Here is a 22,552-nt window from a genome sequence, read left to right as displayed (position 1 = left end):
CAATCGCGGCGCCCGCCGGCCAGAGGCCGGCCAATGCGGGCGGGGGGACGGGCCGGCCGGCCGCGGAGGGTTCTGGGAAGGGGAGCGGCGGTGCGGAGGGGCTGTGGCGTCGGGCTGCCGAGCGGGGAGCGATGCCGGAACGCGACAGTGAGCGGGGCGGGGGGACAGGGCACACCGCGGGGCTCCGGGACACCCCAGGGGCCGGGGCGTCCGACCCTCGGGGGAGCGGCATGGGGGAGGGCGGTGTAGGCCCACCCTGGGCCTGGGGTACCGGGCTGCGGCGGGGGAGCGGGGGGGACCCCCCGGGGGGGGCCCGGCACACGTCCAGCCTGGTGAGAAGAAGAGCCCTGCTAGGGGAGGGGGTACGGTGACGGCTTGAGGAGTCGGAGGGAGGGGAGCTCCCGGGATGGGGCTCTGGGGCAGCTCAGGGGGTGAGGAGATGCTTGGGAGGGGGGGACTCGGGGATAAACTGGGGGTGTGTTTGGGGGGAAACGCCTGCGCGGGGCACTTACACTGCGGTACGCTCGGGGTGGGGCAGTAGGGTGTTTCTGGGGGTAGAGGGGATGCAAGGGCAGTCGCGGGACGGGGGGACGGGAGACCCCCGGGGGGGCACGAGAACAGCCACCGGGAGGGTGAGGAGTCACTCGGGTTGGGAGGGCAGCAAGGTCCCGTGGTGGGCAGTGACACCAAGACCCTTTTGTCCCATGTGCCCTGGTGAGGCTACCCCCGGGTGTCAGTGGCCCGGGCTTGGCAGAGGAGCAGGGTGGTGGGTGACCACTGCTCCCTTCCCTGTTCCTGAGCAGGGACTAAGCTGGGAGGATTGTGGGGGCTGGCAGGGGGTTGAAGCCATGCAGGCAGACTCTGAGCGCTGTCTTTCCTCCTGTTCCCCAGATGAACCGTTCTCCAACCCCCTGGCCCCTGATGGCCACGATGTGGATGACTCGCACTCCTTCCACCAGTGAGTATGACACTGGGATGGGACTGGACTGGGGCTATGGGGCCCAAGGCCAATTCCCCCTTCTAGAGGCTGGGAGTGACTGGTGCAATGCAGCCTTTGGGCTCCCTCCATGGGGACCCGGTATCCGACTCCATCGCACAGGATGTGTTGGTAAACCCTCTGCCTCCTCAGAAGCAGTCAGGCTGCCAAAACCTATTGGGGGATGACAGTTTCTGTTTCCTCTCTTCCTTGAAGGTCTAAGCTGACCAATGAAGACTTCAGAAAGCTTCTCATGACCCCGCGGGCTGCGCCAACATCTGCGCCACCATCCAAATCTCGCCACCATGAGTGAGTAGGACTCTGTTTCACAGGACTGTGGGACAAAGCATGTCCGCTTTCCCTCTGGGGTTCCGTTCCTGCCTTACTTTGCAGTGGGGTATCTAAAGGGGCTTTTGCTAATGAGTGTGCAGACAGGGCCCGAGGAGCAGACCTCAGCCTTGCTTTGTGCTTGGGTCCATGCAAGCTGTACATGTATGTGTTAAGTGGGGAAACAGGTGGGTCAGGACTGCTGTAAATAACAGAGCGAGTCTTGCATGCCTGTTAAGATGCTTTGCACAAGAGGGAGATTTAGTTTTTGTTCTGTGAAAATCAGTGCTTTCCCCTCGTCTCCCTGCTGATAGAGTGGAATTAGGGAGAAATGGGACTGTACTGTTCCCATCTTTGAGCATCTCGGTGCCCTGCTGTGTCTGCGGGACTGTTCTGCCTAGCTGCCTGTGTTTGTATGGCTCTGCAGACTGTACGTGTGGTTTCTCGCCCTTTTCCAGGATGCCCCGGGAGTACAATGAAGATGAAGACCCAGCTGCTCGCAGGAGGAAGAAGAAAAGGTAAATGGGGAAAGCAATGCATCAGCACTTGTCTTCGTACATCACGTCCCTCCCTTGGAAGCAGCTTCTGAGCTCTTGGGCTACCTGAGAACCCTGAGTGGCCTGGATTATTTTGGGGCTTCAGACCCAAGCAGAGTGAGCTCAGACTGAGTGACTGTCACTGCTTGTGGGAACAGATGTGGGGTGGGAGGGTGGCAGCAGGATGGGGGTGAAGCTTCACCTCCAGAAGAAGCGGGAGAGGCTTTGCAGGTGTCTGGCAGAGCAGGGCAGTGGTGGGACATCTACACTGATGACTGTGTCTTTTGGGGCATGTCTGTGCAGCAGGACTGCACTTGACCTCTTCCCTTTGGACGGGAAGACCGAGCTCCTCTTTAATTAGTCTCAGTACAGCAGTTTCATCTTGCCTGGTGTCCTCCAGGCATGTTGTGTCCCATGGTGCTTTAGTACGTTTTTGGGGAAGGGTTTGGGAGCAGAACAGGCATGTGTGGGGCCTTGGGGGCTGTTACTTGATGGATGCATCAAAAGTGTGAATGTGTCACTCTAACACTGAGCTGTTTTTCCAACCCCAGCTATTATGCAAAGCTGCGCCAGCAGGAGATAGAGCGCGAGAGGGAGTTGGCCGAGAAGTACAGGGATCGAGCCAAGGAGAGGAGAGATGGTGTGAACAAGGACTATGAGGAAACAGAGCTGATCAGCACAACTGCCAACTACAGGGCTGTGGGGCCGACAGCAGAGGCGTACGTGAACCCGCGGCATGGCCTTGTCTAGCCAGTCTGCTCCAGAGTGGCTGTCTCCTAACTGCCTCCATTTTTGTTGCACAGGGATAAATCCGCTGCGGAGAAGAGGAGACAGTTGATCCAGGAGTCCAAGTTCTTGGGTGGTGACATGGAGCACACTCACTTGGTGAAGGGTCTGGACTTTGCGCTGTTGCAGAAGGTGAGCACAGATATCACTATGCTGCTCTTCTACCCTGTCCACTCCCAAAGGCGGAGGGGGTGGGCAGAGGGTAGCAGCTACCACTTATGGGTGCTTCAATCTTGTCAGTCTGGGAAAGATTTATGAAGGATTGGGGAGTGTCATGGTTTAACCTCAGCCAGCAACTAGGCACCACGCAGCTGCTCACTCACTTCCCCCCACAGTAGGATGGGGGAGAGAATAAGGAAAAGAAGAAAAATTCCTGGGTTGAGATAAGAACAGTTTAATAGAAGAGAAAAGAAGAAACTAATAATGATAACACTAATAAAATGACAATAGTAATAATAAAAGGATTGGAATATACAAGTGATGCACAATACAGTTGCTCACCACCTGCTTACCGACGCCCAGTTAGTCCCCGAGTGGTGATCCTGTCCACCCCCACTTCCCCTAGTTTATATACTAGACGTGACATCACATGGTATGGAATACCCCATTGGCCACTTTGGGTCAGCTGCCTTGGCTGTGTTCCCTCCCAGCTTCTTGTGCCCCTCCAGCCTTCTTGTTGGCTGGGCATGAGAAGCTGAAAAATCATTGCCTTAGTATAAACACTACTTGGCAACAACAGAAAACATCAGTGTTGTCAACGTTCTTCTCATACCTAACTCAAAAAGATAGCACTGTACCAGCTACTAGGAAGACAGTTAACTCCATCCTAGCTGAAACCAGGACAGGGAGCTAGTGGAAGTGGGCTTACTGGTTCTGATAGGCAGCAGTGGCATGGATTTGTCTGTAATGCATGGATTTACTCTGTGGCCAGGTACGAGCTGAGATTGCCAGCAAGGAGAAGGAAGAGGAGGAAATGATGGAGAAGCCCCAGAAAGAAACTAAGTGAGTGATTGAGGATTTTGCATTCCTGAGTGCAGCTGCGTCACAGAGAGGAGGATGCAGAGGAGGCATACACTTAGCATAATGCTTCTGTTTCTTTTCTGTTTCTGTTCAGGAAAGATGAAGATCCTGAGAATAAAATTGAGTTTAAGACCCGGCTGGGTAAGACTGTGTGGATGTGGCTGTTCCCCACCTTGTGTTGTGCCATGAATGTGGGAGAAATCCTGGAGGGTGAATGGACCTTTAGTCATTGGAGAGGGGGAGTCTGAGGTATAGGCATCCTGAACCTGAGGGCTGGAGGAAGCGTGTCTCTTAGGAGGTGATTCTGATAACTTAAATATGCTTCACTATGGGTTTGTCCATTGCTCTTGTAAGAGTAGCTCTCCCACGCATTTACTTCCCCTCCAGGTCGCAACATCTACCGCATTCTGTTCAAGAACAAGGCCTACGAGCGGAATGAGCTGTTCCTGCCAGGGAGGATGGCCTATGTGGTAGATCTGGATGATGAATATGCCGACACTGATATCCCAACCACGCTGATCCGGAGCAAGGCTGACTGCCCCACCATGGAGGTACGCAGCTAGTGTCCAGGTTGCTTGACTTCATTGGTCTGAATTGGCCAGAGCAGGTCTTGCCAGGAGGGGTTCCCTGTCAAAGGAGTTGGATACTTCCTCGAGGATTTCTCTTTCAGGCACAGACCACGCTGACCACCAATGACATTGTCATCAGCAAACTGACGCAGATCCTCTCCTATCTCAGACAAGGGACCCGCAACAAGAAGCTCAAGAAGAAAGACAAAGGTAGGAGCTGAAGGGAACCAAGTAGTAGGAGTTAATGCTTGAAGCATATACCAAGAGAATGAGATGTGTTCTGATTTGCTGCATTCCCCTGTGCAATGAGGCAGTAGACTTAGAGGCCAGCGATTTCCTACAGCTCCCTGAGCACTGCGTCCTGAAGGCAGGCTGTTCTGTGGCAGGACCACAGGGGACTGGCTGCTGAGAAATTACAGCTGTGAAGGTGCCTTGTGCTGCTCTACTCTTCCTGGTTAAGGCCCAGTTCCTTGGGGAAATGTCCCCTGTTAGGGAGGGACAAAATGGCTTCCTGAGGGGGCTAGATATGATGTAACCGAAGAGGAGGTCAGGACATCCTCCAGGCCTACCACTCTTGGGGCTTGGAAACCAGATTTGGGACAGGGAAACGGTGCGGGTGGTGGAGTGGTTGATGTGCCTCTCACTGCTGTTGTGTCCTTGCAGGGAAGCTGGATGAGAAGAAGCCCCCTGAAGCTGATATGAAGTAAGTGCCTCCCTGCCCACAGGTTGTGGGGTCACAGGTTTCTGCCTTGAGGAATGTCTTTTGGGCCCACCACATTTGGAGAGGGCTGGGGTTAGTGCTTCTGCAGCGAGGTGCCTTTTTGGCAGGCAAACCTTTGTTTGTAGGACAAGGCTGGAGGCAAGCTCTGTTTTTTGATTTCAGGCTTGAGGCAGGCAAGGGCTCTCTCTTATCCTGGACTACAAGAAGCAGGTCCAGTCACAGAAGAGAGCAGAAATGCAGCAATACCTCTGACAGATGTAGAGGCCAGTTCTAGTGGGAGTCCTTAGCTCTCAGTGTTGGTGCTGTGTGCTCTTTTATTAGGTTCTAGTTCAAAGGGAGGTGGTTGTAGCCTCTTCACTTGCAGCACCTGTAACTGCAGGCTCTTTTCCACTTCTAGCATCTTTGAAGACATTGGGGATTATGTGCCTTCCACTGCAAAGATGCCACGGGAGAAGGAGCGGGAGAGGTACCGTGAGAGAGAGCGTGACAGGGACCGGGAGCGTGACAGGGACCGGGAGCGTGACAGGGACCGGGAGCGTGACAGGGACCGGGAGCGTGACCGTGAGCGGGAGGAGGAAAAGAAGAGGCACAGCTACTTTGAGAAGCCCAAGGCTGATGATGAGGTGAGCCGCTGCTCGTGAAGCCTGGACTGTCCTACCTGGTCTCTGCCCCTTGGGGAATGCAGCTGTGGGGTTGGTGGGGTCACCCCAGTGGCTTCGGGTGTCTCTGGTTGTGCTCCCATACATGTCAGTCACTGAGCTCTGTCTCTCCAGCTAGGGGCTGGTGGGTGGCGGGGTGCTTGTTCTCTCCTTTAGCAAGTAAGGCAGGACTAGCATGAGCTAGTAGCTTTTATAGTTCAGCTGTGTGCTTGCCACAGAGTCTTAAGGTGGAGCTGCAAGTCTTGCAGTACTGTTAGTTGCCTGCTTTCAACCCTCCTGGGTGACATGGTATCTCTCCCTCTTCTTTGCAGCCCACCGACATCGACAAAGGTGAGTCAAGTGGTGTGGACATTTGAATGAGGCTGGACGGTTTTGCTCAGAGGTATGGGGTTGCAGATTTCAGAACTGCTTGGCTCGCTGGCCTGTGTGAGCTCCCTGTTCTCCCAGAGACTGCTATGACAGAGGGAATTGCCTGCTCTGAGGGTTTTGGGGTGGTCTTGTGCCTACAGGCTGCTGCATGCCAGCCTGGGTTGAGTGTGTGTGCAGATCCTTCCCTGGCAGCAGACCTGCTCAACCATCCTTATGCTGGCTGTAAGCTGAGGAGGATTCAGGGTCTCCTAGGATCAGCCCGCCCCCATCTATACTCAAATTGGTTTGCTGCTCCTTGGTGTTCTCCTGGCTCCTCCTCTTCTACCTCATATGCAGCCTGTCCTTCTGCCTGTTACCCTGTCCCAGTGAATTGGTCATGCAGAAGGGGGCTCTCCCCAGCCCCATGTGTATTGCGGTGAGCTGTTCCTCCCCCAAGCTCAGCCTGCTGCTCTCTGTACCCCAGGACCCGGGTCAGCCAAGGAGCTCATCAAGTCCATCAACGAGAAGTTTGCTGGAGCCGCTGGCTGGGAAGGAGCAGAGTCATATCCTTTACTGTCTGTGCCAGCCTGGCCAGCTGTGGGGCTGGGCTTCTCTTGCAGGCAGGCCTTGCCTGAGCATGGCTGTGTGGCTGTCCTTTCTTACTTGGGAGGGCTTTTCCTCCTGTAGCAGAGCAATGCCACCCAAACACTGCTGCTCGTACACCAAATAAAAGCTCTGCAGACTCCAATTTGGTTGTGTTAGGGCAGGAGGTGGCTATTTGGCTGGCTGTGCTCAGCCCTTAGCTGTAAGGCTCTGTGGTGGTGCTTTCCTTGACTGTTGTCACGTTGAAGAAGCCAGAAGACAAGAAGCAGCTCGGGGACTTCTTTGGCATGTCGAACAGCTATGCCGAGTGCTACCCTGCTACGTAAGGAAGCAGCAAGAAGCTGCGGGATGGGAGCAGGGTGTGCCGAGGGAGCTTCTGTTCTCTGGCAGCAAGAACTTGAACATCAGCTCGCTGCTTGTTGGGAGGAGCCGGCCTGGCTTTGTCTGGGGTTGCAACCTACTGTTAAAATGCTCCCTGAGTCCTTGGTTCTGGTAGACCTGGCCTTTTCTTAGCTGGTCTCTGCTGTAAATGGCTACCTGGAGTCTGCTGCCCCTCAGTGCCAGGGAGAGGCCGAGGTGGCTGGGAGTCTGCCGGTTTCCCTGGTAATTCATGTGCTCATTGAGCTCTGGACACAATGCAGTCACTCGGCTGAAGAGGAACAGCTTTCAGGCTGCAGAGTCATGTTAGGAACATTTGCAATCTTGGATGCCCTTGTGGTGCAGCTCACCTGCAGGGCTTGCAGTTGGAGGAACTTCTCTCTGGTCCAGGAACTGAGTGTGTTCGGTCTGAGGCCATGAGAGATGGCTCCCAGCCTGGCTCTGATCTGTGTCCCATGGACCCACTCTGAACCTTTTTCTTGCTTTGCTTTTCTTTACAGAATGGATGATATGGCTGTGGACAGCGATGAAGAGGTGGACTACAGCAAAATGGATCAGGTACGCCATCACCAGCTTTTAGGACCAGCCAGCGAACTAGGCATCAGTGCAGGCTGAGAGGATCCCACAAGAGACAAACAGGCTTCTACAGAGGCACTGAGTGCCTTGGAGCTGGGTGTTGAATGTGTTCTGGGGTTTGCTGATCTGCTGTGTGCCTGGGTCTGGGTGGGATCTGTTGTCCCAGGCAGCAAATTTGTGACACTCTGGCACTCGACCAGGAGATGTTGGGGAGGTGTGCTAGTCCGTCTTGACTCCCTTTTCCATGGACTCTCCTGTCTGGGGCTTCTCAGGGAGGGGATCGTGGAGCCAAGGCCAGACTGGGTGCACAAGCCCATTGAACTGGGGCCAGTGGGAGATTGAGACCTTGCCTGGGCATGTGGGGCTGCATGAGAAGCCCTGGTCAGCGTCGACTAAGGAGCTGCTCTCAGTTGTTCTTTCACTGCAGGGTAACAAGAAAGGACCTCTGGGCCGCTGGGACTTCGATACCCAGGAGGAGTACAGCGAATACATGAACAACAAAGAGGCTCTGCCCAAGTGAGTGCAGCCCTTGAGAAAGGTTGAGCAAGGATTTTGGATGCAGGTGGCCATCCTGGCCAAACCTGGGTGCTGGGGGAGCTTAAAGCAATAAGGGGGTTCCCTGGTGAGGACCTGAGGAGGACCTGTGGATCCTGGGCCTGGTGGCTTGTCTTTGCTCTTAGTATCACTCTTGAGGACTCCTGCACAGCCGCTGCTTTCAGAGGCCCAAGCCAGCTCTGGAGTATGGGCTCGTGGCTGGGACAGATATGTCCGTTCCCTCAGCAGGCTGTGGATCCCCTGCGAGCACTGAGCTCTTGTCTTGCTCCTTCCCCAGGGCAGCCTTTCAGTATGGGATCAAGATGTCTGAGGGACGCAAAACCCGTCGCTTCAAGGAGACGAATGACAAGGCAGAACTGGACCGGCAGTGGAAGAAGATCAGTGCGGTGAGTGCCCAGTGCTGGGCTATCATCTGTTTGGGCTGTGAGCTGCCAGCGCAGCCCAGGAGAGCTCCCACCTAGTCCTGCCCTTGCTGTCCTAGTCATGGCTCTTCGGTCCAGCCCACGGGCTGGCTCTCTAGAAGCTGGATTTGCTCCTTGTGGGAGCATCAGCCAAATACTTGAGGCTTCAGGACTGCAGAGGCATCTGGAGCTGCATTCAGAGCTGTTGCCGTGGGAGCAGTCCCAATCGGGGGCTTTTTGCTGTAGGCTCTGCAGCAGATGAATGTGTCCGAAACCGGCAGCTCAGAGCCATCCAAAGGGGCTTGGAGGGGACAAGGCATATTTAGCGGCTCCCTGTTTTCTAACTGGCAGAGCTGGGGGTTATCCTGGCAGGGTGAGCGGGCTATGAGCACCCCAACAGTACGGGAGGGGCTAGGGGCAGTTGAGAACAAAGGGTCTTTGGTGGCCAAAATGGAGCAAAGGGGGAACAGGCCAAGCTTCTCCAAACTTTGGGCAGCTTGTGGACAACTTTAGCTCACCTCAGCTTGCTCTGGCCTGGCTACAGCTCTCCCTGGGAGTATCTTGCACTCTACAACCCCTCTGCTGTGGCTGTGGGCAGCCAGCTACCCTGAGGGTAACGGGACTTTGTGCTTTCTTTGCAGATCATTGAGAAGAGGAAGAAGTTGGAGGCTGATGGGTTAGTAAAATTGTCTCTGCTCTTGGCTCAGCTGCAGGGCAGTGCTGGGGCCTGGCTGTCTCCTGCCACCTCACCCAGGGACTGCAGGGGGCAGAGACCTCCCTGCTGGCTTTTGGCAGTGGGGCTTGAAGGGGAGTGGAGAACATTTGGTTCCTTCGGGGTGCTCCTGCCCTGTTCAGCTCAGCGGAGCCTGCAGGGCATCTCTCCCCTGGGCCATGGGTGGGTGCTGAGCAGACCCTGGTGCCCTGTTGGGGCTCTTCCTTGACCAGACAGTTCTGCCCCATCCAGCTGGGTGCCCTGAGGAGCTGTTGGGCCCGCTGCCCACTCTTCTGTGGGGTGAAACTGTGGACCTCAGTGCTGAGCTCTGGATGGGAGAGCGATGGAGCTGTCTGCCCTGCATTCTCACCACTGTCTTGCCCCTCTGTCTCTTCCAGGGTTGAGGTGAAACGTCCCAAGTACTGATGTCTCCAGTATCTTCTCCTCCAGCTCCTGGAACCCTGGCCTGCTGGCTGCTGCCTTCCTGGAGATTGCTGGTGTGTTCTTCTTGCCCCTAAGCCGTCCACTTTCTCCTCTGGGCTGGGCAGCACGTGTGTCCCCCAGCCGTGTGCTGTGGGGCCGTGCTGAGGCTCTCTCCTCGTGTTTTGATGTATAGCCTGTGACGTGTAATTGTTGTAGCCGTAATAAAACTGCATTAAATTTGCGTGTTTGTATGGGCAGAGAGAAGGTGCGATCAGCAGGGGGGCCAGGCCCTTTTGAGTCTAACAGAGTGAGCCCTAGCTAAGGATGTTTATTGTGGGAGCCTTTTGTGGTGGGGGGTAGGCACCCCATGTCAAGCCCTGGATAAAAATAGCAAATAAGCCTATTTAGGGGAAATAATCCCAGCCGAGCAGCCTGCGCCTCAGCACGTGGGGAAGAAATGGGACCTTTGCGTAGGGTACAGTAAGAGGAAGGGCCTGAAGCAGAGGACTCGTACCGCTTCCCCTGCACAAGCTGCCGTGACGGGTGGCAGCGGTGGGGCTGTGTGTGGCGTGGGACCGGCGATCGCCTCCAACCAGACCAGCAGCGGGCTGGGTGCGATGGGACCAGCACCCGGCAAAGCTGGATGGGGATGTTGCTGGTGACCCCTGGCTGGGCTAGGGCCCTGGGCAGGACCTCGGGGTGCCCTGCCACCCCCAGACTTTGAAAGGGGCCGAAGCGACGCCAGGTCCCTGGCCGCCCCCTCCCCTGGGACGCAGAAGGAGGAGGCCGCGGTGGTGCAAATTCGGGAGCCCGTGGGGGCTCCCGCTGCTGAACACCTAAAAAACAGGAAAAAAACCATGAAGCGGCCGGGCCGAGTCCCGGCAAAATGGGGCCAGAGGCGCCGACGGGGCGAGACGCGACGAGGTTATGACGCGACGAAGTCGCCGCGGGTGTCTGGCCGGCCCACTCGTGACGCCACCGCCGCGCGCCACTAGAGGACCGCGCGGCCCCGGGGGGAGGGGACGGCCATGCAAATGAAGGGGCGGTGCTATGCAAAACGAGCACAGCGCCTGCGCCCAGCCGCCATGGCGGCGCCGGGGGAGGTGAGCGGGCGTGGGGGCAGCGCGGCCCCGGCCCCCACCGGCCCCGGCCCCACTGCCCCGCTCTCCCCCAGGGGTGCTCGGAGCCAGCGGGGAGGGAGCCGCGGCTGCGGGACACCCCCGAGGACATTTGCTTCGAGGCGACGGCCAACGCCATCGCCCTGCACCCGGCCCGGCCCTTGCTGGCGGCGGGGGATGTGGACGGCGACGTCTACCTGTGAGTGGGGCCGTGGGGGCTCAGCCGGGGCTTGGGGGGATGTCCCGGGTGTAGGAACCGCCGGGAACCGGCCGTCGGGGCTCCCCGTCCTACTACGGGCCCCGGCGAGCCCGACCCGGTGCTGGCAGGTACTCGTACTCCTGCACCGAGGGGGAGAACCGGCAGCTCTGGTCTTCGGGGCATCACCTCAAGTCGTGCCGGGATGTGGCCTTCTCCCAGGACGGGCAGAGTAAGTGCGGGGGACGTGGGGTGGCACCGGGACACAGCGGGGAATGCCGGGGCTGGGGGTGCTGACACGGCTCTCCAGAGCTTTTCACCGTGTCCAAGGACAAGTCTGTCCACATCCTGACGGTGGAGGAGGGACGGCTGGAAACGCGCTTCCCCAAGGCCCACAGGTAGGTCTGCACAGGCGGCTCGCCCCAGGCAGCGACTGCCGGGGCAGTGTCCCCTTCCCTCCCCTGCTGGGGCCACACAGCCCCGAGCCGGACAGGCAGAGGCTGGAGCATCATCCTTGATGCTGTGGGAGCCGTTGGCCCATGGCGTGAGCCGTGACTGTGCTGGTGTGGGGCTGGGGTCTCTGCAGCTCAGCCCTCAACTGCGTGCTGCCCATCGATAACCACATCTTTGCCACGGGCGACGACAGCGGGGCGCTGAAGGTGTGGGACCTGCGCAAGGGGGACGCCATCTTGGAGGCCCGTCAGCAGGAGGAGTACATCAGCGCCATGGCTGTGGATGGTAATGGGAAGATCCTGCTGACCGCCAGGTATGGGGGGCTCCGTGGGGTCAGGCTCCCCTGTGCCCCCGCAGGGCCTTCCGTTAGGGCTGGGGGAAGTGCCCTGCACCATGTCCCATGCTCACGACACACCTCTTCCATCTCCCACAGCGGTGATGGCACCCTGGGTGTCTTCAATGTGAAGAGGCGGCGCTTTGACCTGCTCTCAGAGCCACAGAACGGGGACCTGACGTCTGTCGTGCTGCTGAAGGTTGGTGCTGGGCTCTGCCGCGGAGCAGGACCCTGCGGATCCCTCCCCACGCCCCGGGTTTCTTCTTCTGCCTCTGCCTTACTGTCCTCCATCTTGCTTAGAGGGGGAAGAAAGTGGCGTGTGGCTCCAGCGAAGGCACCATCTACCTCTTCAACTGGGACGGCTTCGGGGCCGCCAGCGACCGCTTCGCTCTGAGGGCCGAGTCCGTTGACTGCATGGTCCCCGTCACAGACAGCATCGTATGCGTGGGGTCCCTGGATGGAGTCATCAGGTCAGGGGGATGCGATGGGGAGGCTGTGGGACGAGCTCAGCCTTGGTCAGGAACAAGGGGAGGGAGGGCAAGCCGAGCCTGCGCTGGTGCCCGCAGGAGGGCTGGTGGCGGACTGGGGCCCTGCCTCCCTGCGAGGTCCTCACTGGGGCCCGTCCCCGTCCCCAGGGCGGTGAACGTCCTGCCGAACCGGGTGCTGGGCTGCGTTGGGCAGCACCTGGGGGAGCCCATCGAGCAGCTGGCGGTGGCCCCGGGGGGGCAGCTCCTGGCCAGCTGCGCCCACGACCAGAAGGTGAAGTTCTGGGACGTCTCCGCCCTGGGGGGGCTGGTGGTGGACGACTATCGAAAGAAGAAGAAGAAGGGGGGGCCGCTGCGGGCCCTCAGCGGCAAGGCGGCGGGCAGCGGGGAGGATTTCTTCGCCGATCTGCGGGACGAGGCCGAGCCGGAGGCGGCGGCGGGGAGCGACAGCGACGGCAGCGACTGAGGGGCCGGGGCCGGGCAGCGCGGCCCGCGCTGAGAGCGGGGGCGGAGCTCTGGTCGGCCACGCCTCCTGGGTGGGCCCAGCGGGAGCGGGGCGTGGCGCTGGCCGGTGGCCCCCGCGTGGGCGGGCCCTGCTGCCACCGTCGGCGTTCTGATTGGTTCTCAGGGTTGCCGCTCAGGCTGGGCTGCAGGCGAGTTCTTAAAGGGACAGAGGGTGTCGGGGTGGGGGGCTGGGCTGGCGTGGGAGGGGGGGTTGCCCCACGGTGGGTCCCTCGTACGGGGTGAGCAGCGCTTGTGGGGGTGTCGGAGGCCCGGGAGGAAGGAGCCCGGGGGTAGCCGCGGGTTGGGGAGGGGGTTGGAGATGGTGTGGCTGAGGGTCTGGTGGGAGGGGGGGTGTCTCTGACATAGGAGGGACCTGGAGGGGGGGGTCCCGGTATGTGGGGGGGCTTTGGTGGGGAGGACTTGGCTCGGGGGTCCCGGGTGAAAGGGACTGGAGGCGGGAGGGTCGTGACTGAGGGTCCCTGGTATGTGGGGGGGGGGGTCCAGGGATGGGGGGACCTGGCTGAGGGTCCCTGGTGGAGGGGTTGGGGGGAGTCATGATTGCGGATCCCTGGTGGATGTGGAGGGGGCTCTGAGATATGGGGGGGACACGGCTGGGGGTCCCTGGTGGGGATGCAGCCTGGGGGGAGGGGGGAGCAGAGGGGGTGGTGTGGATGTGGCTAAGGCTGGGGTTTGCTGGTGGTGTATTTGGGGGTCTTGGGGGGGGGAGTGAGGCAGGGCCTTGCTCGAGGTGGGGGTGGGGTGACATGGGGTCCTGGGGGTGCCTGGCCTGGGCAAATGGCTCCATTCCATTTCTGAGGGCCTGGTCCCCACTGTGCCTGCACTGCAGTCCAAGCAGGTGTGTCAATTAGCCTTTGTTAATTAATTTAGTCATCAGCTCTATTACAAATAAACTCGGTGCCTTTCAGTTCCTAGCGCCTTGTGCCGATGGTTCGCCTCACCCCATCTTCCCCGGCACCCCTCGGCACGTCCGCGACCTGCCTGCAGGGTGCTGGGGGATGGGGTAGGGAGCGGGGGACACGGGGCGGGGGGGGGGGGGAGACCACCCTGTGCCTGGGTGTTGTGACTTAGGAGGGAGCCAGGTTGGTTGTTTTTTTTTTCCCCAGTGCTACCATGGGGATGCCCGGCTTGGCCCTGGGCAGAGCATCAGGCACTGACTGGTCCCCACTGGGCAGGGTGGCTGGTGGCCTGGGGAGGCTGCAGGCAGCGTGGACCGGGGCAGGGGACCAGCAGCACCTTCCCCTGCCGTGTGGGCGCCTGTGGGCTGGGTGACATCCACACCCGTGGAGTGGCCCTGGCCAGAGGCAGCGCTTTCCCGACAGCCCCTCAGCCGCGGCACACTGCCTTTGAGCGGTGCCCTGGGCTGGGGAGCCAGATGTGCCCAGCGGTTGGGCATCTCCAGGTTAAGCGAGGCTCTGGGTACAGCAAGGGGGTCACTGCTAGCACCCAGCTCTCCTGCCCAGGGGCCAGACCCTGCCCTCTCCCCTTCCCTCGCAGCCCAGCCCTGGGTGGCATCGACTTCTCGACTCAGCAAGAGCCAGGTGGTTGACCCGTGTGGAGAAGAGCACAGTGCTGGTGTGAGCAGCGAGAGCATCCAGCGGCTCTTCAATGCCAACACTAAGTCCAACCTGTTGCGGTGCAAGGCAGGAGACTGTGGGTTAGGGGGTGGCACAAGGTGGCCCATGTATCTCACTGGTGGCCGACAGGCAGCACGGACCAGGAGAAAGGGGCGTCTGGGTCTGCAGTGTTCCCATGCCATCTTGTGCCCCCCCCATCGTGTCGAGGTCCTGGCTGAAGGCATGGCCACCTCTGACCTGAAGTCCTCCTTGGTGGCAATGAGACACCTGAGGGGACAAGCATTGCTTACGTGCACTGGGTGCCCAAAACCCAATGCGTGGGCCTTGGGGCTCTCCAAGCTGCTATGTGCTGGCACAGGAGGTGGGGTTGAGGGTCCCACACACTGTCCTTGCCCAGGCTGCCATCATGTTCCTGGCTCAGAGGAGCAGTAGCACCAACTCCATCAGTGTCCTGGGTAAGGTGATGGCGGCCAACATGGAGGAAGCAGCCCATACCATTGGCATGGACCAAGGGCAGCATGGGTGGGTCCTGCCCCCTCTGTCCCCATGGGTGTCCCCTCTGGGGCCTGCGTGCTGCTTCAGGCTGTCCCTGCTGCTTTGTCCTGGGAAGCACAAGGAAGGTCCCTGGGTCCACACCAGCATCCAGGCTGGGACACCATCTAGCGTGGTGGGACAAATCTACCTGGCAACTGGCTTGTCCCTTATCATCCTTGGTGGTCCCTGGGTTTGTTCCAGCTTGTCACCTGCCTCTCGATGCTGGGGGTAGAGGGGGAAGCTTGCAGTGTCACCATCCCTAAGGGAACCTGTGCTGTCCCCAGCTGGCACTGTCTGGGACTGTGCTCTGCCAGAGCAGCTTTGGGGGGGATGCAGCCATCTCCGGAAAGATGTCCTCAACCTGGTCTGTCTCTGACGTTCTCAGCCCACTGGAGGTGGCTCAGCACTGGCAGCTCAGCTCCTGGCTGACCTGCTGCTACATCTCCTGCCAGGTCCTTGAGCTCAAAGAGTGCTGGTGCTGCTACATCACTGCCTGCATCGTTGCCTGCCTCTTCAACACCATCACAGCCAAGAAGATCATGCTGTTGGGTTCACCTTCCGAATGGACATGGGGAAACACAAGGTACTGGCTGGGCAGGGTTGAGGATGAACAGCTGAGTAGGCCCATTCCCCTGCCTGCAGTTGTTCTTCAGTCACTTAAGTGATGAGTGGCCCCATCACTGCAGCTCCACCTTGAAGCAGCAGCAGGAAGAGGATTTACACCTTGGGGCCCAGCGCAGCTCAGCTTGCCCTCTTGGCCCAGGTATTCATTCAGCATCCCCATCAGCAAGTACCAGATGGATGAGGGTGCCCACCTGCACACTTACAGCCTCAGGGTGAAGAATGAGCAGATCGTGCCAGCCATGTCCCAGTCCATTGCCTCAGCTGAGGGGTAGGGCCAGCGCACCCCTGGGGTGGCCAGGACTACAAGCCATTGGTACTCCCCAGCTCCAGACTCAGAGCAGGTCCCTGGTGCCATTCCAGGCCTGGCAGTTGTGTCCCTGGGAGCAGCACCCTGCTGTGACTGTGCCGGTTTCCCTCTTGCGTAGTCTCTATTGCCCACCTGTATCACACCTGGAAGGACAAGTTGGACTTGGTATTGGCACTGAAGATCTGCTGGATGCTCTCCTCCTGAGCCCTTGCTCAGCCTGCTCTGCATTGCCTCAGATCCCTACAAAACCTGTGGCAACACCCATGCCATCATCTTCTGCACTGGTGCATCTGCACATTGACTTCAAGGTAAGATGCTCCAGCCTTGGCCATGGTAGCAGGAAGGACTTGGTGCCCTTGGGACTAGTCCTTTCAGATGTCAGCTCTGCCTGTTCCTCACCCTTTGGCTCTGATTTGCCCCATGGAGTCTCTACCTCCACCCAGGTGGCCACCAGGATTTCCCATTGGCAGAGCCCCTCAGCTACTGCAGTCCAGGGCTACTCTCGGCCCCAGTTCCCACCCTTGGCAGCTCCCCTCCAGTGTTCTTCCAGGAGCTGGACTATGAGAAAATCTACTGGGCCATGCTGGTGCCCCTAGGCTCATGGTGCCTTGTGCTCCAGGTGGAGACCATCAGCAAGAGGATCAGGCAGTGCTGCCCCATCACCATCACCCAGCTGGACATCCAGGCTCCTCTTGTGAAGAAGATGAAGCAATGATATTTCTGTAGATATATCTTAAGATAGCTCTGAAGATGTAGTGTATCTGTATGTGGTGGATGCAGATAGGTGGGCTTCCCAGGAAGGGGGATTCCCTCTCTCCAGGGTGCTCACCACGGCCAGGCTTGTGTCTCTCATTCCAGACATTCCTAATAAAAAGATCTGGCTGCTTTGGAAGCTGGGGTGACCCTTCTTCCAGCCCTGCTTCTGGGCAATCACAGACTCCCATGTGGTCCTGAGCCACACCAAGGCTGGGACACATCCCCAGGGCCAGCACAGCCCCTGAGGCCTTTGGTGTGGCTCAAATGTTAGCAGTAGACCTCTGGTGGGGCATAGAATGGCCCATGGACGTCCCAGAGGAGGGTGTCACAAGAAAAGGCATATTGAAGCCCCTACAGTGCAATGAGAAACACTCTGAAGACACCAAAATTCACTCAGAGGCTCTTGCAGGTGCACAGAGATGGTGAGGGTCTTGGTGTACAGCAGAAGGAACAGACAGATCTTCAATGAGTACAAAAAGGCACCAGGCAGCACCTGAGGGTGCACCAAAAGGCTCCTGGAGGATCCCCCCAGGGATCTCCAAAAGGAATAAGGATGGCACCTGGGTGCTGCCAAAGGGACTCGGAGGATCCAGACGCGCATCAGAAGGTATTGGTAGAGCTCTGGGAAGCAGAGACAGCGTGCAGGGCCATTTGAGGTGCACCAAATTGACTCAGAAACCCATGAGGCCACATCCCAGAGCTCTGGGAGGCCCTTGGGGCACTACAAAAAGCACTGGTTCACCAGTGTTGAGCACAGAACAGCCACTGGAAGACACCTGAAGGCACTTCAGAGTTGCCTCCTGCTGCACTGCAAGGCACCTGGGCAGCTTAGAAAGGCAGATGGAGTCCCCTTAAGTGCACCAGAAGGCACTCAGGACCATAGTGAGCAGAGGAAGGCCCTTGGAGGCCTCCAGGGACTAACAGGAAGGCACCTGGGCCCTTTCCACAGGAGAAGGAGACTAGTAGAGCTCTGTACTCGGGGGCACTCAGGTATGCCCTGAAATGCACATGGAAGCCCCCGCTGTTCATCAGAAACCACTTTTAGACCACTGGGGATGCTGAAAGGCACTGGAGACCCCAGAGAAGGGTGTAAAGGTGCTACAATGTCCCAGATGCGCACCCAAAGGCAGTCAAAGACCACAGGGGCCTCATCAAGAGGTGCTCAAAGGAGGCTGGGGCATACTGAAAGGCAGTCAGAAAGACCCCGGTGAGAAGCTGGGGACACAAAGCTCTCGGTGCCAGGGACTGCTGCTTCCCACAGGAGCAAATGCTGCTTTCAAGGGGCCCAGCAGGCTGTGGCTCCAGAGCCTGGGGGCTACAGGATAGATCCAAATCACACCCCATCCCTTCTGCCGCTGGAGAAGGCAGGCTTCCTGGTGTGAGGGGAGAGCACCAAGATGGCACTGGATAGGCAGGGAGCTGAGGATGGAGGAGCAAAAGATGACATGACACAACCAGTGCCTTCCAGGCTACTTTAATACCATTTGAACAACATCGTGGCCAGACCTCCTGGTCCCAAGGAATCATTCATAGACAGCCAGTAACCCCACGGCTGCTTCCCTGCAACACAAACAGCCCTGCACCTCCCAGAACCTGCAGACACTTCCCTCATTAAAAAGCAGCTCCACCTGCCCATGGAACATCCCCCATTCACCAGGACGGTCACCACGTGTGGCCTTGTCCTCACCTGAGGCTGTTCTTCAGGAACCAGGCATGCCAGCAGAGGAGAGACGGTCCCCCAGTGAGCCCAGGCAACCCCCAATGTCCCCTCTGCCTCCCCAGCCGACACTGGCAGTCTCTCCAAGCAGCTGCTGCTTCTCCCAAAACCTGCACTGGACCCCTCCACTGCAGCAGAGCAACACAAACCAACTTAAAAGAAGCCAAACTGGGCATGTAAACCTACATCCCAAAAACCCAGAACTGTCCCCAGGGGCTGGCTGGGGACAGGGCAGCTGTCATGGATCAGGCCAGCAGCCCTATCCTCCACAGCCAGCTCTCAAAACAAACCCAAACAAACTCGAACAGGTCCCCAGCAAGGCTCGCACGCCGCTCCTTCGGCCAGCGGCACCGAGGCTGGTTGCTCAGGGTCAACTCATGGTTTGGGCAGAACGGCTGCCTACGTCAGCTGGCACCCTGCAGTGGGGAGGAAAGCGTGAGGCTCTGTGCAGTGCCGCGGGGAGCAGCACCCCAAAAAGCCCTCCCCTTGTGTCCTCTGCTTCCAACCAGGAATCCCGCTCAGAGCCACCGGGGTCACATCTGGTGGGGTTGGCAGTGACTGTTTCAGCCCTGCCTGCCAGGCTGGGTCCCCCCATGCACCAGAAACACTACAGCTCCACACTCCCAGGAAATGCTCCAAGACTTTGGGAAAGGCAGGGGGTTGGCACCGATACTGTGCGAGGACTCACCTAGCATCCGGAGAACCTGCAGCGCCAGTGCAATCTTCGCCTCCTCATGCCCGCTCCTGCCTGTCCCATCTTGCCGGACCCATGCGAACCCACTGAAGGGCACAGGGCACCCTGGGATTACCACCCAGCACCAGAACCACAGCCACCCGTTGGCGTTTGCCTGGACACACTTGGTGAGAAACAGGGGGGTCCCCAGGTACTGCCTCTGGCACAGGGTGTTCAGGCGGTCCAGCACGTTGTGCAGCACTGGAGACTGGGGCACCTGCTTGGGGACTCCCAGGCACTTGCTCCCTTGTACCTGGCTGGATGATGGCTTCTTCTCACACGACTGCAGTTTCTGCTTCATATCGGGGTTCAGCCAGTCCACCCGCATCTCCAGCCCACTGAACCTCATGCTCCCTAAGAGAGACCAGCAGCAGCTGGCAGGAGACGATCACACACCAGCCCTCCAGTATCACCCCATCCCACCCCATCCTGTCCCCCAGCATCTGGCACAGTGATCCCCACAGGTGGTTTGGCACTGACCCACAGTGCACGAACTGCACAGGATCCTTTCCCCTGCCTCCACAACCCCTCAACACAGCCACAGGGCAGTTGTTTCTCCATCTCCTTTTGCTACCAAGGCAGGCTCGGGCCTGCAAAGCTCAGGGGATTTTAGGGACAGCCTGCCTTTAGGGACAGGTGCAAAGACATCAAAGCCAAATGCTTCTCAGCTGGGGCACAAATAAGTACAAATCAGGACTTCGGAGGTTCCAGTTGGATGTCTGGGATACATGTCCCATCAGAGGGCAAATACAATCACTGGATGGGGTACTGAGGGGTAGAGCATCTTCATCAGGAGGGTTTAACAACTTGGTCAAAGTTCTGAATGCCCTGGACTAGTACTGGTGATGCTCCTGCTCTGAGCAGGCAGCTACCTGAAGACCTCCAGCAGCCCCTTTACTCCACCACCACCACTAGGTCAGCACAAGGACTGCTGGGGATTAACCCCACTGAGGACAGCCGGCCTCCCATGGGACACAGGGAGAGAACAAGGGATGTCTCAAGGCTGAAGTCACCTCACAGCTGAGTCTCAAGGTGGGACCAGTCCTTCCTTAGGGACACCAGGAAGACAAGCCCAAGCAGTATCCCACAGCACCCTGGCCTCCCACTTACCTTCCATCAGGGTTTTCTTGGCCATGGCAGCAGCCTGGTGCGACGTGTATTTCAGCACAGCGAGCTGGGCCCGTTTCCGCCAGGGGCTGGTGTACAGGGTGACACTGAGGACCCCCTTCGTGACTCGCCGCAGCACAGCCTCCAGCTCTTGCTGGCTCACTGAGGTGGCCAAGCCATCCATGCTCAGCTCACACTTCTCCGTGCTCTTGCACACCACAATGGCGTAGCCCTCCTTCACCTCAAAGTTGTTGAAGGCAGCAATGGCCTCCTTGGCGCCGTGCCGGTTGCTGTACTTGGCATAGGCAAAGCCCCGGTTGAGCCCGCTGAATGTCATCATGAGGCGAAACTCATAGAGCTTTCCCACTCTCTGGAAGAGTGGGATCAATGTGTTCTCGTACATATCCTGCGGCAGCCTCCCGATGAACACCTCTGTGCCAGCCGGCGGGGGGTCGCCCACCCAGCCTGCAGGCACACAGCAACATGGTGCACATGAGTGAGACCCATCTCACCTCCATGCCTGCCAAGCACCCTATGTGCCAAGCTCCCAGGGCACCATGGCGCTGAGATGGTCTTCTCACATACCTGGAGGGGGGCCACCATATCGCCTCTGCCCGTTGATCTGCACCAGGTCGATGCCGGTTTCTTTTGCCCAGGCAAGCAGGGCCGCCTTATTGGTCTGGTTGATACTGTTGATCCATGTCTGAGGAGGGAGATGACGTTGGTGCTCGTCCAGGCAAAGAGTTTCCAACCTCCCAGCTGGAGGCATCCCAACCCCAGGAAGCAACCGCAAGGCCTAATACCAGCCAGCGCATGGAGGTGCAAATGCTGAAACTCTCTGCCCTCAGTAAACCTGAGGAGCCTCTCAACACTGCACATCCAAAGGACTACCCGGCCCCCTGTCCAAGCCTGCTCCACGTGACTAAGTCCAGCAACTTTGGTAGAGCACAAGGACACCAACAGTTCCTCCATGGATGCCTGCAAGGGCTTTGAAAGCCAAGACACAGGCAGCAGCTGGCTGGCACTGCAAGAGGAGGCTGGAGCACAGCACCAAGGTGACCCAACACATCGTGAGATCCCAGGCAGGCTGGAACCCCAAGACAGCCAACTGTCTTCTACCACTGTCTCCTCAGGCTTCTAAGGACATCAAAGAGGATCTGGAAATGCCATCCATGTGGCGATATCATCAGGTTTTAGCTCATTAAGTACTGTGAAGTCTCATTAGGGCCTCTGAAACCATACACTGAGTGGGACTAACCCCAGCTCAGGCTAAAATGCAGTTTGGCTGCACCCTCGCCTCGTGCACCTCCAGGTGCATCACCAGGTGGTGCCTCCTTTCTATCTCCCAGGGGCTTCACCTTCCCTGAAGACCAGGAAACACCTTTGGACCAAGGCGGGGACCCGTACGGGGGAAACCTCTGCTGAGAGGGCACAGGAACACCAGCCACGCACCCCACAAAGCCCCCTGCCACGGCTCTGCAGCTCCCAGGGCTGGGTCCCACCACAGGGCACCTCCTTGCCCGCCCCGCTACGGGGAGGTGCGGGCCGGGGGAGGGCTCGGGGGGGCTCTTGGGAGAGGCGGGACCCGGCTCTTCCCAGCGGAGCCCGCAGCCCCCACCGATGAGGTGCTAAGGGGGCTGTCGTCACCCCCACGGTCTCCACGGGCGCCGCCAGCCCCGGCTCGCCGCGGGGGAGGGAGGAAGGCGTGGGACGGGGGCGGCTCCGCTCTGGGGCTGGGACCGGGCTCGGGACCGGCACCGCCCGCCGGGGCAACGCACCGCCACGGGTCTCGGGGGCCGCGGCTCCCCGAGAGACCCCCCCCGGGTCCCCCCCGCCCCGGGAAGGGACGCCCCGAGGCGAGCCGTGCTCCGCACCGGGGCTCCCCCCCCGCGCCCCCGGCAGCGCCGTGCCCCCCGACGGCACCCACCTCCGCCTCCATCGCCGCCGCCGCCGCCGCTCCTCCCGCACCTCCTCGCCGCCCGGGCCGAGCTCTGGAAGGTTCCAGCGCCGCCGCTCCACCCATCGCGTCGCGGCCGCTCCGCCCCGGGCGGGGCGGGGGGCGACCCGCCGGCAGCGCCCGCCCCGCCACCGGGGAGCAGCGAACTGCCCCCCGCTCCGCCCCAGAGCTCCGCCGTCGCGGCATTTCCACGCCGGGAAGGCGTGGATTTAAAAAACTACCTGGTTTGGGGCACCAAGCTGGGCGAGACGCGTGGGTCAGCAGCGAGGGGATGGAGGGCACCCCAAGTCACCCGCAGGAGACCGGAGGGAGACCCTTTTCACCCGTGACTGGGGCACGGGGAGCCCACGCAGGGCTGCTGGGGCAGCTCCGGCCTGGCTGGCGGGGGGCTTTGCTCTGCACATGGCTCAGGGGGTGGCAGCAGCGGTCAGACGCGGAGGCAAGAAGGGGGCAGCGCAGCTGAAGAAATGTCCACCGTGACCTTTAAAAACCAGCTCTCGCTCAGCGAGGCAGGTGGGCAAATCCCTGCCCCGAGCGGAAAG

The 22,552-nt window shown here is 59.3% G+C and overlaps 3 protein-coding genes across 5 annotated transcripts; 2 read left to right on the top strand and 1 right to left on the bottom strand.

Moving 5' to 3' along the window:
• Nucleotides 1–66: 66 nt before the first annotated feature.
• Nucleotides 67–9,831, top strand: IK (IK cytokine). The gene is made up of 20 exons (XM_075056552.1): nucleotides 67–147; nucleotides 892–958; nucleotides 1,193–1,285; nucleotides 1,762–1,821; nucleotides 2,391–2,558; nucleotides 2,643–2,757; nucleotides 3,557–3,627; nucleotides 3,740–3,786; nucleotides 4,033–4,196; nucleotides 4,316–4,424; nucleotides 4,878–4,917; nucleotides 5,333–5,558; nucleotides 5,906–5,924; nucleotides 6,427–6,505; nucleotides 6,787–6,867; nucleotides 7,424–7,481; nucleotides 7,927–8,015; nucleotides 8,332–8,440; nucleotides 9,097–9,131; nucleotides 9,566–9,831. Exons 1-20 carry the CDS (start codon nucleotides 132–134, stop codon nucleotides 9,591–9,593), a joined length of 1,674 nt encoding a protein of 557 aa, XP_074912653.1. The 5' UTR covers nucleotides 67–131; the 3' UTR covers nucleotides 9,594–9,831.
• An 825-nt stretch (nucleotides 9,832–10,656) lies between these two features.
• On the top strand, nucleotides 10,657–12,850 carry WDR55 (WD repeat domain 55). The gene is made up of 8 exons (XM_075056302.1): nucleotides 10,657–10,693; nucleotides 10,765–10,907; nucleotides 11,036–11,136; nucleotides 11,215–11,302; nucleotides 11,491–11,670; nucleotides 11,791–11,890; nucleotides 11,992–12,161; nucleotides 12,327–12,850. Exons 1-8 carry the CDS (start codon nucleotides 10,676–10,678, stop codon nucleotides 12,640–12,642), a joined length of 1,116 nt encoding a protein of 371 aa, XP_074912403.1. The 5' UTR covers nucleotides 10,657–10,675; the 3' UTR covers nucleotides 12,643–12,850.
• A 5,123-nt stretch (nucleotides 12,851–17,973) lies between these two features.
• DND1 (DND microRNA-mediated repression inhibitor 1) lies at nucleotides 17,974–22,103 on the bottom strand. 3 transcript variants are annotated; one of them, XM_075056331.1, is made up of 5 exons: nucleotides 21,981–22,103; nucleotides 20,639–20,756; nucleotides 20,057–20,518; nucleotides 19,200–19,300; nucleotides 17,974–19,070 (listed from the first exon to the last, which is right to left on the bottom strand). In XM_075056331.1, the coding sequence occupies exons 1-5, from the start codon at nucleotides 22,074–22,076 to the stop codon at nucleotides 18,777–18,779; spliced, it is 1,071 nt and encodes a 356-aa protein (XP_074912432.1). In that variant the 5' UTR covers nucleotides 22,077–22,103; the 3' UTR covers nucleotides 17,974–18,776. The 3 variants fall into 3 exon arrangements, with proteins under 3 accessions (XP_074912432.1, XP_074912430.1, XP_074912431.1); XM_075056330.1 differs by having other exon boundaries at nucleotides 17,976–18,629; nucleotides 18,902–19,300; XM_075056329.1 differs by having other exon boundaries at nucleotides 17,975–19,300.
• Between the last annotated feature and the right edge of the window lie 449 nt (nucleotides 22,104–22,552).

This window comes from Buteo buteo, chromosome 24, assembly GCF_964188355.1.
Source record: "Buteo buteo chromosome 24, bButBut1.hap1.1, whole genome shotgun sequence".
Taxonomy (NCBI): Eukaryota; Metazoa; Chordata; class Aves; order Accipitriformes; family Accipitridae; genus Buteo; species Buteo buteo.
This window is presented reverse-complemented; position numbering and strand designations above follow the sequence as displayed.

What these genes read in the sequence shown, in the direction of transcription:
- IK (XM_075056552.1), top strand. An exon ending in GACTCGCACTCCTTCCACCA is followed by an intron (nt 959 to 1,192) that starts GTGAGTATGACA and finishes TCTTCCTTGAAG; the next exon opens with GTCTAAGCTGACCAATGAAG. An exon ending in AAGAAGTTGGAGGCTGATGG is followed by an intron (nt 9,132 to 9,565) that starts GTTAGTAAAATT and finishes TGTCTCTTCCAG; the next exon opens with GGTTGAGGTGAAACGTCCCA.
- WDR55 (XM_075056302.1), top strand. An exon ending in AAGATCCTGCTGACCGCCAG is followed by an intron (nt 11,671 to 11,790) that starts GTATGGGGGGCT and finishes CATCTCCCACAG; the next exon opens with CGGTGATGGCACCCTGGGTG. An exon ending in CGTCTGTCGTGCTGCTGAAG is followed by an intron (nt 11,891 to 11,991) that starts GTTGGTGCTGGG and finishes CATCTTGCTTAG; the next exon opens with AGGGGGAAGAAAGTGGCGTG.
- DND1 (XM_075056329.1), bottom strand. Translation starts at nt 22,076, where the DNA reads ATGGGTGGAGCGGCGGCGCTGGAACCTTCCAGAGCTCGGCCCGGGCGG. An exon ending in ATATGGTGGCCCCCCTCCAG is followed by an intron (nt 20,519 to 20,638) that starts GTATGTGAGAAG and finishes GTGTGCCTGCAG; the next exon opens with GCTGGGTGGGCGACCCCCCG. An exon ending in CAAGAAAACCCTGATGGAAG is followed by an intron (nt 19,301 to 20,056) that starts GTAAGTGGGAGG and finishes GGTCTCTCTTAG; the next exon opens with GGAGCATGAGGTTCAGTGGG.